This window comes from Gossypium raimondii, chromosome 8 (assembly GCF_025698545.1).
Source record: "Gossypium raimondii isolate GPD5lz chromosome 8, ASM2569854v1, whole genome shotgun sequence".
NCBI classification, from domain to species: Eukaryota; Viridiplantae; Streptophyta; class Magnoliopsida; order Malvales; family Malvaceae; genus Gossypium; species Gossypium raimondii.
The window spans coordinates 22,049,872-22,066,419 of record NC_068572.1 but is presented as its reverse complement, the minus strand read 5'-3'; the positions used below and the strand labels follow the sequence as shown (position 1 = coordinate 22,066,419).

The 16,548-nt window shown below is 34.1% G+C and overlaps 1 protein-coding gene across 8 annotated transcripts; it reads right to left on the bottom strand.

Annotated features, from left to right (window-relative positions):
* Positions 1 to 4,459: 4,459 nt before the first annotated feature.
* Positions 4,460 to 15,639, bottom strand: LOC105791028 (uncharacterized). 8 transcript variants are annotated; one of them, XM_012618894.2, is made up of 8 exons: positions 15,196 to 15,638; positions 12,622 to 12,708; positions 11,726 to 11,908; positions 11,535 to 11,621; positions 11,365 to 11,436; positions 5,839 to 7,696; positions 5,197 to 5,229; positions 4,460 to 5,096 (listed from the first exon to the last, which is right to left on the bottom strand). In XM_012618894.2, exons 1-8 carry the CDS (start codon positions 15,382 to 15,384, stop codon positions 5,053 to 5,055), a joined length of 2,553 nt encoding a protein of 850 aa, XP_012474348.1. In that variant the 5' UTR covers positions 15,385 to 15,638; the 3' UTR covers positions 4,460 to 5,052. The 8 variants fall into 8 exon arrangements, 7 of the variants coding, with proteins under 7 accessions (XP_012474348.1, XP_012474351.1, XP_012474349.1 ...); XM_012618897.2 differs by having other exon boundaries at positions 5,197 to 5,259; positions 15,196 to 15,637; XM_012618895.2 differs by having other exon boundaries at positions 5,197 to 5,239; positions 15,196 to 15,637.
* Between the last annotated feature and the right edge of the window lie 909 nt (positions 15,640 to 16,548).

Below are 16,548 nucleotides of genomic sequence, written 5' to 3'. Positions count from 1 at the left end.
TTATCCTACTAATTTTATAACACCTCGATTCTAGCGGGTGCAAGGTTTGATGTATAGTCCTAAAGCAGTATGATTGGCAAAGTAGTATTCACCCAATTACATCTTTTGGCGTATTGAGTGGGCATAAACAGTTATGTGTTTAAGTTAATAAAAGTTTTATGTCAGATTTCTCTGTTAGTTTGAATAAGATATAGCCAAGTAAAACAGTATGGATGGTATGAGTTCACGTCAAAAGTATAGTGCGCCCTTTTACTGTAATATTGTACAAGTTAAGTTGCAAGGTAAGCTGGTCAGAAACTAAGTGAATATGAACCAAGATAATTAAAAGATAAGGGGATACTCAATTAGGTTTCTCAGAAGTTGTAGACCTTTAGGTAAGACAATTCAGTAAGGATGTGACATTCGTTAAGTCCCAACAAAGACTTAGATTACATTAATGGATAATCAAGTTAAAGAAAGAGGGAGTTTTCTTCTTTCTTCTTTCTTTTTCAAGAAGCACTATTATCCAAATCTTAAGAAAAACCTAAAGTATTACCTTCTCTTCTCTCTTAGTTGGAGTTGCAAATTAGAATCTTTGCTAATGACTACTCCATGTCAAGTGGTTGTTGTAGTTCCTTGTTGGATCTAGAGTTCAAGCTGCTATCTATGATTGTCAAGTGAGTCCCCATACTGACTCTTGCATGTATACTATTCATACAAGATATTTCCATGGTACTTGACCGGATTATGAAACAAAAACCAAAAAAAAAAGTATAGTTAGAATGTTTGTTGGGGGTTTGCATGTATAGTTTGTATGAATCTAACAAGTAAAAGTATGCTATGTATGTGACTATATAAGAGATTATTTAAGGATATCTATGGTTGTATGTTTGTTTGCTAAGGATGATAGATACATTTGGTATAGATCTAATGAGTTTAAGTAATGTGATGGGAAGTATGATCATGCATGTGTGTGTCAGATGTATGCTATATAGTATGTTTTGTTAAGAATCTATACTTGTATTTGTAGTATTGTCCAAAGGGGTCCGTCGGGACTTTAAATACAAAATCTGAAAGGGAAAGTCCATGGCCATGGCACTTTCCAAAAGGAGCTAAAGGATGGTGATTACCTTATGGGGTTCTCTACGTGTCCCGGGGCAATGATAGGCAAACCTCACATAATGTGAGTTTAGGAAAATCCATATTGTAAACACGTTAGGAAATGAAAGCCTTTGTGGTGAATCATGAAAGAAAAGCCTTTGTGGTAAAACATGAAAGAAAAGCATGTGTGGCGAATTATAAAGGGATAGCCTATGTGGCGAACCCTGCAATGATAGCCTTTGTGGAAATAATTTGAGAGAAAAACCCTTGTGGCTCACTCTAAAGGGACAACATACATGGTGAATTTTGAAAACAGTTCCCTTGTGGCGTATCATAGTAAGGCTCTCACTGGCGTACCCTAAAGGAATGATTCTTGTGGCAGATTTTGTATTAAATTTATTTGAAGCGTTCAGTATGGTTCACAAGAGTGACCAGAAAGATCAATAAGGCACAGTGTCTCTATGGGTTAAGGTAAAGTAATATATAAGACCATGATTCAATTGTGAATAATGAATTGAAGAGATATAGAGAAGTGACGAGTTAACATAAGAAAAGTGTTTTCTAAGTAAGGATTCCAAATTTGATATTTGAAAGGGCTATATGCTATCTGTGTACGTGGCCATTCATGAATTGTGATAAAATGATGGCTTAAAGTTATGTATGCAAGAGTAACGGTATTTCGATTGTATGGACCTCTGGAAAAGAAATGGATAATGATTTATGAAAGATCAGATTGAATAATGTAAGTGATGTATCGAAGATGTTGATAGGTAAGTAATGAAAAACAAAATTTGAGAAAAGCATTCGCCAAAGACAAGTTGAAGGACAAGAACAATAAGATTGTCATAACGATTCATCAGTAACAATGAGCAAATATTGCGCAGGTAAATGACGTTTCTCTCACTAAGTTCTTATGAGCTTACACCAGTTTATACTTTTTTTTTCAGGTTGAATGTGAGTATACATCAGGAGGAACGATGCTAGGACTATGCCAAAGGAAAGGGCGTATCGAGTTATTATGCATACAAAGCAAGCTTGGCGACGCATTCAAAGTATGAATTTTCACTGAGAATTTCATACTTGGGGTGTCTGTAATAGATTAGAATTTCAAATCAAATATCATTGTATTTTCACGTGTTGTAGTTGTATTTAATTCTTGTACATGCTTATGTAGTCAAGATAGAAATTTTGCAATTAAGTAAGCCGTAATTGATTGTAATTCGTATAAGTAGACTAAGTTTGTCTTTGTATCCATTGTAATTCCCAAGATCCGGATCTGGCAAATCGGATCAGGTTGAGGGTGTTACAAATTTTCTTAGTATTTATCATATAAAAGTCTTTATAAACTAGTCTTCCAACTGCTCCAAAATTCTCTTGAATAAATTTGATATTTATCTCTAAAAAGTAGCATTTTAATAATAAAACTTTCATGTTTATCTAATCTCCTCAAACAATTCATCTAATCACCTCAAACAATTCAGTTGGGGTTCTTAGCACCCCAGTTGACCCATGCTTCTAGTTTTGTCAAATATGCCACTTCAAATGATCTGAACTTAGCACAAATAAAACATATTCAAGGCCCAAGTCGATGACCCAAATAAAAAAATAGTTTCGTTATAACATAACATGGAACGAGCAAAAATAACTTTCCCAACAAAAATTATCAAACTTTTATATGAAATTAAGTCAAGTTGAATTAAACTTTAAAAAGAGGAAAAAAGAAGCTATTTAAATCTTTGTTAAAAATTAGTACTCAGACTTAAAATTAAAAACTTCAAAAAAAAACCTTAAGTTTAATGATCCCCTAAACGCTCTAGCCACATATATGATCATAAATTATGACTCGGTTTAAGGACATGCCTATGGCAATCAATAATGTTTTTGGGATCGGATTGGTGGTTAAATCAATGAGATCATTGATTTTTTATTTGATTGGTTCGTTCATTTTAAATCAAATAAATTATTAAAAAATCATAAAAAAATAAAAATATATATTTAAAAAACATTAGAAAATTAAAAACTGTCAGTCAATCTATTTTTTACCTCTTTTGAATTGATTCTATATTTAACCAATCTAACTAACCATTCCAATTCAATTCTAAAAACACTATGAATCTTACGTTATAATCTAAATATTGAATATCATATGACCTAGAGAGGGAGAGATTTTTGAGGGGTTTTTTTCACTTTTTGTGTTCCAACTTCCAATGGGCTCTGAGAACTAATTCCACCTTCGCAAGTTAGGGGTATAATCTAATTGAATTGAACTCCCAAGTTATAAAAAGTTTGCATTTTCTTTCATTAAAAAATAACCATAAGTTCAGTGGAGTTTTATTTTAAAGGTTTTACGAGGAAAAAAAATCATCCATTTTTGTTTTTGTCATTTAAATTCAAAAAACTCCATTTTAATTATTAATGTTATCAAAATTCTTGTCTGGGTGTTTCGCAATCTATTTTTAGAATTTTTTATTTTTATTTTTTAAAATCATAATTAAATTAACAGAATATGTAAAGTTAAAGGGTTAAATTTATTTTTTTATTATGATCAACTTGACAAAACCTGTAAATATTGAAGTTCTAAACTTATTTTAATGCCAATAAAAATGACTACATCAGTATTTTATTAATAATTAATATAACGCAAGAGAAACCTAAATTTTAAATTTTGATAAGATTAGTAACTAAAATTAAAAAAAATAAGAAAAGTTTGAATCCGGTAACCAAAATGGAAATAAACTAATAACTGAGGTTAATTAGTCGGTAAAAGATAAGTTTAATTTTAGTGTTTGATTGCTATTGAGTTTGAATTGAAAATTTTCAATACTAAAAGTTGGATTAAGTTGGTGAACTACTCGCATCATTATTAGGTTACTCAAGTTCAATTTATTTGATTGGAAAAAAAAATCAAATTTCTTTTTTTTCAGTTAAACACAAATACTTTATTTAAACCTAATCATTTGAGTGGCGGTTTTCATAATTTTGGTACTGTGCATGGTACAATGTTGCTTTCAGAAAACTATGGGTCCCTATTAGAATAAAACGACAGATAGACCCCGACATGAATATAAGATTTTCTTTTAACTCCATGGCCATGTCTGCATCATGCATGCAGCGTGGGTAAAAGTATGATGTACTTTTAAAGATTGAAGTGACATTATTTTAAAATATAATTGACATGGCATATTCATTTCAACTGTCGTAGCTTTGAAAACTTTAACAATTGCATTTAATCAAACTTTATCCCCTACCTTATCCACTTATTGAATGCAACAATTTAAAGTTTTTTCTTTCAAAAAAATTACAAAAATAAACCATTTCTTTCTTGTGTTTCTCTCTTTCTCAAAACCCATTCTTAAATAATAATAAAAAGAGAGACTCATTAAGATATTATCTGTTGACTATATTTCATCTAATTAAATTTAGATATTACAAAGTAGTCATTTATGGCAAGTTGGATAGTGAAGAACTCAAATAGTAAGCTGAAAGATGAATGGCTTGAGAAAAGTATTGCGGACCCCCATAGTCGTAGGCATAAACTACTGTTTTGGCTTTAATTCGTTGGCATTATTCAAATGTAGCAATCAGGGCGTGACTGGACAATCTTCACCAATACATACATTTGGATGAAAATTTAGGTGAACCACGATGGATGGGTCCATCTAGCATATGTCGGTCTTTTATTTTCAACCAAGCAATTCAGGTTCAGAAATGACAGTCTAGAAATTGTAGGTGTTTTACTTTATGTTATAGGAAGATATCACGAGTTGAATAACACAGTTTCAAACGCAGCCTGCAGACTAATACTGGAGCTGGGAAGGGACCAACTTTGAAGCCTGTGGCACCTCATGAACCCTTTCTCTATCTTTTACCTTTACGTGATAACATTAACATATGGTGTTTGTTAAGGGTCTCTCCGTTAGACTTGGTTACGGCAAGTGGTTTCATGAAGGGGGCCTCTTTAATAATTAAAAATCAATCAATAAAATTACTTAGTTTCCTACCCATTTGCCAAAGTCCTGCAACACACCATATATTTCAAATTCAAATAATGGGTATCCAAACACTTCAAAACTGTTGCAAATAATAATCTGTAAAAAAAAATATTCAAATCCGTACCAGTCCTTGGTTCCAAAAGCTTAAAGGTCCAGACTGTCGTAGCCTCCAATCATCCAAATGAACCTCAGTCAGCCAATAAGCATTTCTTCAATGATTTAGATAATAAAGATATAGATAAAGATGCATACATGCTAAGGTCATTTAGAATGCGTGCTAATTCCAAGAGATTATAAGTAGATTGAAAGGCAAGGAATGGAATGAATGACTTTGGAATTTAAATCCAAAATGAATAAAAGCACATTCTCTCTCTATTCTTCGATACCAGAGGGATTGGCCACTAAAACACAATAACCCTGACTTTAGAAAACTACATCTCAAATTCTCACAGGTGGGGCATCAGCTCTTTACCAAAACAATCAGCCACACCACTGAAAAATGAACCCTAGGTATGGGAAAATGAAAGGGGGTAAAAATTAAAGAAAACTTGATTATCTGAATTGAACTATATTTATATGATACAAATCCTTTAAAAGGATTGCTGATCTACCTGCTAACTACCAACTCAATGGTGTGGGCCACACAGGATTGAATTAGAAACCCCCCACACAATCTGTTAGGAGGATTTGTTGAATTGTTGATTGCTGGGTAGGAACCTGACATGACTACAATGTTTTAACTTGTACACAGCTTCTTGCGACTTACCAAGTATGAGATCGACATATATTGCGGTCATAGTGGCTTCGCTGCTGTTGGGTACCAGGGACAATGCTTGCGTCACGAAATGGTGAGCTCGCTCAAGGTCGCCTTGTATTGCAGACACTGCAGCAAGGTTTGCGTAAAGTGTTCCACGTGCCTCTTCAGGCTTGAGAAACATAAAATCCTCTAAGCCCTCGGGGGAAGAATTCTTGGCAGCTGCTGCTCCAACATTTGCTTCTTCACAATCAATATGCTTTTTCACTCGCCACTGCTCACAGTCCTCTAGACCAAACGGTAATTTGATGTTACTTTCCCCAGATAAATAAATGGACAAGTGCTCTGCAGCTTCCTTAGGTTTGTTCAGCAAACATAAAGCCTCCGCCACATAGACATGGCCTAGAAAGACGTAAATTCTTGAACAATCTGGCAGTTCTAAGAGAGCTTGTGCTGCAGAGAGCGCCTTCAAAGGATTTTCCAGTTCTAACTCTACATATGCCAGGTTAGCAAGAAGGGCTTGCTTAATCATCTGATTTTCTCTTCTGCAAATATCTTCATAATAGGAGATGGAGTTCTGAATACCCTCCTGATTAGTTCCCCCCTTTGGTTCTTTCAAATCCCCATTTAAGTTAATTAGAGCAGCCGGCATAGTTGAAGCCTTGGAATCATTGCAGGGTAAGTTCTTATAGTTTGAGTTCTTGGAAGATGCTCCATCACTCGATTCATTCTCCTCCAAGGATGAATCTGAGCATACAATAGACTTCGAATTACACAACTCAGAACAGTTCAACAAGTGCAGTGCATTGTAGAGACACTGCCTAGCAAGAGGTAATGAAAGCTTAGGTTGCCCATCACCACCTAAAGCCCAGACCTCCCTTTCAACAGAATCTACATGTCTGTTTCTTGAAATTCCATTTTCAATTAGAAGTCTTCTCCATCTACCCTTCCCTATAACGCTGACTCTAACTTCTGATCTGTCTGATGGAGCCCAACTTCCTTTTACAATCCCTTTCTCTACCGCCATTAGACAACATTCAGCAAGCCGAAGCCACATTAGGGGTCTTCTGTAGAAAACTAAACTCGCTTTCTGGAAACAATGAGCTGCAAGTAGTGGTTTTCCACAGGCCAAGTACTGTAACCCACAGTTATATGTTAAGAGGAGAGATTTATCCTGTGAGAATGTTAATAGCTTTAGAGGCTTCTCTTTCTGAAGAGATGAACAATTACTCAGTGCCTTGGAAAAGAACACTGCAGATGTATGATACTTCCCAAGTTGATAGTAAATACAGCCTAGATTATTGTTAAACATGCTTGACATTGCTGCATCCGTCCGATTACTTGATGCCATTAACAACTTGATAGCTTTCCGATGGTTGCCACGAGCATACTCAAGCTGGGCCTTCAAGAAGAGAGCCATAGATGAATCTCTCCCTCGAGCAATATTCATTGCATGCTTGACTTCACGCTTTGCTAGCTTTACATTTCTAGTGAGAAGCAATAGTCGAACCTTGTAAAGTTGCAACTTGAGCTTCAGATCAACACCAGAGATAGATCTATCAACTGTGATCCTGGGTAGATCATTTGCAGATGTAAGACCAGTGTGCCTAGCAAAGTTCTGTCCTCCAATATCTAGTGTTGAAAACATTTCATCCAGTGGATCCTCTGATAAAGTTCTAGATAGAGGACTCTCAGAGGCATTGACACTAGCAACTAAGTCTGAACAAGAAACATCTGAGATCAATGAGCTGTTTGGATCTGAGGATGATTTTCCAACTACATTCAAGGATTGCTGCGGAGCTGTGTTACCATTTTCCCCTTGGCTCACATTGCCAACACCAAATGCTTTTTCTAGATAATTCAATACATCCTGAACATGATTAAAGCAGTTTAGTACCAAAGTTATAATATACAAACACTAAACCAGCCATTCATAAACATCAACACCCACAATGAATGTCATACATGATAATGCAAAAAATTCAGAATAGATGCTAGGGATTAGCTTCCTATATGCACAAACCTAGTATGGCTCATAAATGTTAGACCATTCTCACCATTAATTCATTACAAAGTCCTACAAACAATAAAAGATACAGTGCGCTAAAAGTTAAAACAGAATAGGAGTTTGTTAGAAAGTAAAAACTGGGTTTATAATTGTCTGAACTTTAACAGAGTGATAACCGTTCATCTGAGGCGTGAAACTAAACCAGAATCGAACACAGGCTTAAACTGCCTGTGTCTCCAATCCAGGTTTAACTTTTTAAAATAATCTTCTTGCCAAGCACGCTTATAAGTACAAAATAAAGTCACCGACTCTCATCTATATATCTCTCTATATAAAATCCCTAATTAAGTTGGAATCACAAGTCAACTGACACTTAATGAATTTACAAAAGAAAATTGGAAGTTATTCTAATAAATTTAAGTTCAAACATTAGTCTTTTAACTAAAAAACAAGAAAGTAACTAACCACTTCGGAAAACTACCCTTCTTTATTCACCTATTATTTTTCTGAACACATATTTTACACCCACAAATTGAGTTTGCAAATTCTAAGACCAAACTGAAAAGCCTTAATTCCAATATGTTTGAATCTGCTATATGAACCAAGACAATATATATATCATTTGGTAGGCAAATCATTCACCTAATCCCTCCAATTATTTCTATCTACCACCATCCTTCTTTCAACTTCTAAATCTAGTTGTTTCATATCATTAAGTATAAACTTCCAGCCATGTCTCTTTTGGCCTCCCCTTCAACCTTTTGTCCTTTTTTTATCAACTTCAACCTTTTGCCTTGTGCAATGTCAATTTGCTCTTTCTATCAGGTGCATTCCCCAATCCATGTCTTATATGACCAAACAATTGTAAACAGTTTTCTTCATCCTTATCATCCATAGGAGCTATCCCAACTTTGAGACAGATATCCAAAATTATAACTCTATCCTTCCTAATCCCACCAAACAATCATATCAACATTCACATCTCAACTACACCTACCTTTTGAATAAGTTGCTTCTTGTTAGCCAACATTCTCTTACCATATAGCAAATCAAGCCAGATTGTCATCCTACGGAACTTCATTTTCCACTTAGGTATATTGCAATCACACAAGACTCCTAACACACTTTTCCACTTAAGCCATCCAGCCTTGACCTAATGGTTAACATTGGGAACTTCTACTATGAGCTTCCCTAGAAAAATGCTTTGGAAAAGCTTTTACCAATATATCTAACGATTTACCAATATTGGTGAAGTGCTAGAAATATTGGTAAATCATTACATATTTTGGTAAAAGCTTTTCCTAAGCTTTTTTAGTGAAGCTCATAGTAGAATTTGCCGATTAACATTCTCTTACCATATAGCAAATCACGCCAGATAGTCATCCTACAGAACTTCATTTTCCACTTAGGTATATTGCAATCAAACAAGACTCCTAACACACTTTTCCACTTATGCCATCCAGCCTTGACCTAATGCTTAACATTGAGAACTTCTACTATGAGCTTCCCTAGAAAAAAGCTTAGGAAAAGCTTTTACCAAAATATCTAATGATTTACCAATATTTCCTAAGCTGTTTTTTTAGTGAAGCTCATGGTAGAATTTGCCGATTAACATTACAACAATCTCAACCCCCCCCCCCAGAGGGTACTTAGAAGCATTCTTCTACTCATAGCACTTGACCGCCAAATGTGATCATGTTCGATTGTTATTCCTTTTACTGAACATTCACTTCATACACTCAGTTTCCGGTTTACTCAAACAAACCCCAAACTCTAGTGTTTGTCTTCACAACTCTAATTTGGTATGAACTCCTTTAGTCCACTACAATATTATCTACAAATAGCATACAGCCATACACCAAGGTATTTTATCTAGAATGGCTTTCGTTATTTCATCCGTTACTATGGCAAAATGAAAATGAATCGATGCCAATCCTTGGGGCACCCCTAATCCACCACAAGTTCTTATGTTCATGACAACTCCCTCGTACATATCCCATATTATACTAACAAAAAATTAGTAAAGCAAAGAGGTCAAATTGGTAATGCTAGAGATCGGGATAGCAAGCAGAACCAGAAATAAGGAATAGATTAGTTTGGTTTCAATTTGAAAATCTTAGAACAATTATCTAAAAATTAAAACCTTAAATGTGAGAAATATAAAAACCAATATCATAAATATAAGGGTTAATGTAATTTTTGGCCCTTGAACTTGGCAACTAGAATTTGGTACTTGAACTTGGAGTCCGTAAAAGTGTAATGATATGACACTCTGAGACTGCGCCACGTCATCATCTGAAACTTTAAAAATATATATAAATTTTTAAAATTTTATTTTATATAATTTTTAGGTGATGATATGGCACAATTTCGAAGTGCCACATCATCACACTTTTACGAAATCCAAGTTCAAATACCAAAATGGGAAAAGGTGCGAAGTTCAAGTACCAAAGACCTGGTTATCAAGTTCGGGAACCAAAAATTACATTAACCCTAAATATAACTAATTATATTATTTAATATCAGCTAATAGTAAAATCAAAAGTACATAAACTAAGAGCATACGTCATATCATTTACTACATGCTAATACAAGCATTAACACATATTCCAAAAAAATATGTATATACACATACACAGACATATAGGTTGTCAGCTGTTTTTGGTTTCAAGTGAATTGCGACATGTTTTTTGAGTAATTTGAATCTGAATTGCAGCATAATGAAAATAGATCTTTACTAACACTTACAGTAGTAAAGGGGCATATTTTGCAAATGATAAAATCTTTCCTAAAATGTAAAACAGACATGGTCCATTCTTCTTCGGTGGCTGGAAATACCAACAAATAAGAATACAGTCCTATTCCAATATAAAGGTATTGGCGCCTCAAGTGCACCTAGTGCCCTTAACAACACTGGTAGCAACAAATAATTTCATAGAGCTTAAATAAATTAGTAAGACACTTCATATATGAGGGCTCTAAGTGGAAAAATCAGTTTGGACATAGCAGATAGATGGAGATACCAAAAACCTAGGGAAAATCGTTGTCTACAGTTTTGCAAGAATATCTTGCATGTTTTTAATGTTTTCCTTTTGATTGGAGACAGGAGTATTCACTATCCAGTGCCTTTAAGAGTTTGGCACTACATAAAATTCATTCTAAAGAAACCATTAGGAAGTATGTATTTGAATGGCTTGTCAAATTAAAACATTTCAAAACGGGAACCCTTTGATGGATGTGCCATTCCCGAAACCAAAGGGAGGAAAAAAAAACTTTAAGCAAATTAGTTCGTTTATTTAAATGTTATTAATGGGCTAGCATTTTGATCTCCTCTAGCAACATGCTAATCAGAGTAGGACGAGCTCAAGTTAGCTTTCTATCTTTCCCTGTCCCCAAGTACAAGGCTAACAGTTAGTCCTGGTCATATCCATCTTACAGTGGTCTCTGAAGTGACTGCAACCGAAATTAGCAAGGAAAATTTTTACCTAGAATGAATTCCAAGCATCACACTACAAAAATTTAGTTCTTACCGCAGATTTTGACACATCACGGCAAGCTAGCAGAACATCCAGCAACAAGAGGCAGATATGAAGAGCTGTTGTCTACAATGCATATATAAATAAAAAGGGAAGCAATTAAAACAAACCAACAGATGTTAAAAAATAAAAATGTATACATAAACAATATAAAGCTAAAATACCTCATCTATAGGTTCAATGTTTTGATAAACATGTTCAAGAACTGATAAGGCCTTCGAGTATTCATGAAGGTGGAACCAAATGACTGCCTATATTAGATCAAATCAGAACAAACATGTTAAATGTTACTCCAAGCTATAGCTGAAAAGATTATTGCTCCTGAAATTCTTGAATGTATAGAAAGAAGGCCTACTATGTTTAGAGAAGCCACAGAGGTATCAAATTCATCTGTGTAAATAATACTGGCACAATTTGAAGCAGGAAGACTTGTAGTTGTACCACATCCTTTTGAACCTGAAGTAATGTTATTTCCAATATTGCTACCAGACTCCACCTGTTCCCCAAATGCAAGAAGAGCAAGCTCCTCACTTCTCTTCTAAACCAACACACACACAAAAAGCCATAAATGCCAGTGTAAGTCAAAATAAGTACTGGACATAGCAAATTATTTCAAAAAAAATAGTTCTAGACATTGCAATGCAACAAAAGCTTCTCTCCAGACAGCAATTAACCTCCTACATAAAATTATGTTTTACTAGTTTGAACTGGGAGAAAGTAATGAATCTATCACTTCTATTACGGCAAAATAAAAAAATCACACAAACTCAGGCTCAAAAAGTTTCAGGTCCTTTAAATGGGGCCAGATGCATAAAATATTTCCACCAAAAGGCAATTTCTACACTAAATACTAATTCGTAGTTGTTTCATACAAAAGCTAATCATAGTTCAAATTGCTAAAAGCCTAACACATTGACATCAGTAGATAGAAATTAAAAACAACAGACAAATAACTTCATTTTGAGCTAAGAAAGTTGCTACACCCAAAAGATTTCATTTGAGTATTAGAAGATAAAATTTTTGTTTTTCCTTATTTGTTTAAAACCTTGCAGCATCTGCAGCACAGTTCACCACTAGACCCACAATCCATTATCAAATGAAGCAAATAAGACCTCAAAGTTATGAAATTGATGAACAGGACAGGACTATCATTCTTTCAGATGGAGCAGGACTAGATTAAAATTAGAAATTTGGAGGGAGCACAGAGTCATTCAGCCATGTAACCAGAGGGAGGTAGAACAAAGGTAGTACCTTGACATTGTTAAGGACTTCAAGCAACTTCTTTGGGTCTGAGCAACCATCCCGAAAGAACTCCGCAATTGCAATATTATGAAGAACCTGTTCAATATCATTTGGTTCAAAAACTTAGGACAGTCACAACAGAGAGGGAAAAAAGTATAAAAGATGTCAAAAGCATTTAAGGGAAGTTATTGGTGGTTAGTGCAATTTAAATGTGAGGGCAACAATTTTATTCTAGAAATGGAATGCAACACCAGCAAACAGGATTATAAGAAGATCAACTAAGTATTCAAAATTTCAAATTTCAGAACATAACAAAAGCTATTTATGAACAGCATTTAATTGAGATATCACCAACACCATCACCATCAGTCTCACATGATTAAAATCTATTTGAATTTCTACAAAGAGTAATTTATTACACAGCTACCTTAATGTGGTTTTAAGGCTCTAAATTTTCTTCCAAATTACCTTTTCTTTTTCCATATAAAAGAGAAAAAGGAAGTATGGTGGTGTTAGTGGATGGTTTCAGGCTTCAAGGCAAAAATTCCTATAGCACCATAATTTCCGAGCTGAACATATTTGACATTGTCTGGGAAGTGCAAAGGATAAAGTTTGTAAGGTGTATGATCATCATTTTTACCCTTACAGTCATCACATGTTAGTTAATAACAAGTTAACAACCACTTGTACATGAGTATGATATCTGTTCATTTTAGTCAGTTTAATTTTTAAACTATTTTCTGGGTTGGAGAATTAGATGTATCTTTGAAACAGACTGAAATGAAAAAAATGCTTTCATGATAATTCTAAAATAAAACCATTCAATTTTGCAAATAATGTGTTTAAAAGCCAAAAACAGTATAGAATTTTAATTAAATCCCTAGGCAATGTAGCCTAAAATTTTTTCAAACATCTTTATTTTATATAATCAACATACAATAAATTTAGTTCAGTAGTTAACATTTTCAACACTTCTTTCATTTCAAATTTTATATAATCCCAATACGAGCAATGAAACATGGACATTTATCATTTTCATCAATTTACAAGGTCATTAAACAGTATTGTACTCCCAACAAGATAAAAGCATAAAGAAATGCAAATTCTCTGTACCTTATATTTAGTATTGACAAGTGTGCAAGACGCACTCCAGGTGTTGAAACCCTAATATTGCCTAAGGCACAAGGCATAAGAAAGCACTCACCCAAGCGAAGCAAGGTGCAATATGCATGTGCGTCTGAATGTATATGTATATATGTGCACATAGTAAGTCCCAAAAATACAATTCCAATAATGAACTGTAAAAATTTGTTTAATATATCTAGAAAGCATGAAATAAAATTCTTTCATTGGACAAAATACATTATTTTATTTATGTCTTATGCATTTTGTTGAATACTCACGAATTGAGAAGTACAGAATTTGATTTTGTCCAGCCCTTTTTAACCATTAAAGGTAAAATAAATAAAAGAATTAAAAAGGTATGAAATTAAAGAGAATCTCAATCAGACATTTATTACACCTACTGCCTTACAAAAGTATGCACTTAAACACACCAGACATATGCCTCCTTCGAAAGGGTCCAATGCACTTGCCTGGCCTTGGGGCACAACCCCTAAGCGCACGCCTTAAGAACATTGCTAAACATTGGTCTTTATCATGCATTTGAACAAACATTTATATATCATTCTAGAATTATCTAAAACACTCAGAAGTTTGCTTGAAAATAAAATTTTAACCATTTTTCTGAAAGAGAACCACTATCAGCATATCATTGCAAATAAAAACATAAATGAACTCCGTAAATTTCTCCACCCTACCTTAGTAGGAACAAGAAAACCATGAAAGCAATTTCAAGCAAATATAAATTCTATGTGTAAGGAGTATTTTCTAGTCCAACTCATCAGATATCAATCAACTTTTATTTCATAAGCACAGTAGATAAACAGAATTTGTACTGTCATAAAAATAAACCCATGATTCATCCGCCCAACATTCTTTAGCCAGAGCTTAAGAGAGCGTTGCAACGGAAGAGAGTTGTTGGCAGTACAGTAACATAAAGAATCTATCATCACCAAGAAAAGGACTACTACATGATACACCACCGGTGAAGCAAAAATCTCTGCAAGCAATTATATACATTTGACATGTGCTGATCAAGTATAAGATTATTATCCTATATAGAGGAGTTCAGCAACACCACAAACGGTTTTATTGATTAACCCTTGCACGTCTAAATATAAATAGAGAAATCAACAATTAGAATTATTAAGTTTACATATACAGTGAAATCGCCATATGAAAATAATTAAACCTGGTTATGGGGTTTCAAGCACCGTGAATGTACAGAATGATAAGGAAACAATATTGGATTAAATTAATTGTTTTATGAAATCAGCTGATAATCAAGTATTAGTGAGCCGGAAAATTACACAACAAAAAAGGTGGAAAACAATGTTCAAATTCCCACTTTAAAAATAAATAAATAAATAAAGCAAAAAAGATCCGAGAAATGAATCGATTCAATCGCATTCATTAAAGGAACCAATGCATGCGTATGTGTAAAAAGTTGAAATAATTTACCTTGGGATCGTTTTCTTTCTTCGAGTTGAGCTGATTCAAGACATCGACGCACTCGGCGAACTTCCTAGACTGAAAGTAAAGAGCGGCGTCTTTAGCGAGGGCGGAAGTGGCGGAGAGGACGCCGTCGTCGTCGCCAGCGTTACCATCCCGATTCGGAGTCGACGACGGTGATGAATCTCGCAAATCCATGACCAGATCAGACCAATCGAACGAGATAAGAAAAATGAAATTTAAAAATTAAAGGGAAAAAAAAGGGGGAAGATCTCAGGCGTAGAGGATGGTTGAAGAAACCCCTTAGCTTCTTTAAACTAGAAAATGCATAGTTTTTAATAAAATCACAATTGAGGGATAATTTTCTTTTCTGTTCTGTTCTTTTTCGTCCAAAATGAGTTAAAACTGCGGAGTGAGCAGTGATATTGTGGTTTGATGCAACATCAAAGATGATGATGTTGTGGGATTTGATTTGATCCGAGTTTTTGGTTTTTACATTTTTGGGCTAAAATTTGGTTTGGGTTTTAGACTTCCTTTGGAAAAGTAATGGTTTAGACTTCAAATCAGAACAGTTTCTTATGGAATGGGCGGTGGCAAATATGGGCCCGCACAGATAACTACTATGTATAGAGGTGTTTATGGGCTAAGTCGAGTTTGGGCCTAACTAAAATTTTAGGTCCGTTTACTTGGCCAGATTAATGAGTCTAAAATTTTTTTCAAACCCAACTTAGATTATTTATGCTAAAATCGGGCCCAACTCTTTTTTTTGAAAAATATTTTATTACATAAAATAAATTTAAAAAATATAGTATATCAAATACATTAAAATATTAAACCAAAGATTTCCAAAAATTATCAAATTTCATTAACAAATATTAAAAATTAGATGAAAACTCATTAGCATTTGATGGATGTAGACCTCGTTAATGTTTATAATAATTAATCATTACACCTTTCAAAAAAATTAAGCATTGTTAATGTAATGAGTATCTTTTAAGGGAATAATAAATTTTGCACGGTAGTGTATATAATATGATTTGGGTAAATGTAGCAAAAATGAAAAATCACTTGAAGTAAAGGATGACATAAGGTTATTTCACTAAAGTACATTAAAGTTGAATAATAAAGTACAAGAAATTTGATAATTAGTGAAACAATTTGGTAACTAAAACCAACCACAACAAGGTCTCATTCTCACGCAATTGATGTTGGAAACCTAATAAAATTAAAAGTTCTCCAATATCTATATATATCAAGCAAAATAGCACCAAAAATAGCATTAAAGATTAGCACCCAACAACAGCAGAACATTAAAAACAGCAGCAGAATAACAGTGAAAACACTCAAAATAGCACCAAAAAC

Coding starts and splice junctions, on each gene's coding strand:
- LOC105791028 (XM_052634669.1), bottom strand. CDS start 15,384: ATGGATTTGCGAGATTCATCACCGTCGTCGACTCCGAATCGGGATGGT. Junction 11,622..11,725: donor CTGTGGCTTCTCTAAACATA/GTAGGCCTTCTT, acceptor GATCTAATATAG/GCAGTCATTTGGTTCCACCT. Junction 7,697..11,364: donor GTGATGTGTCAAAATCTGCG/GTAAGAACTAAA, acceptor AATCATGTTCAG/GATGTATTGAATTATCTAGA.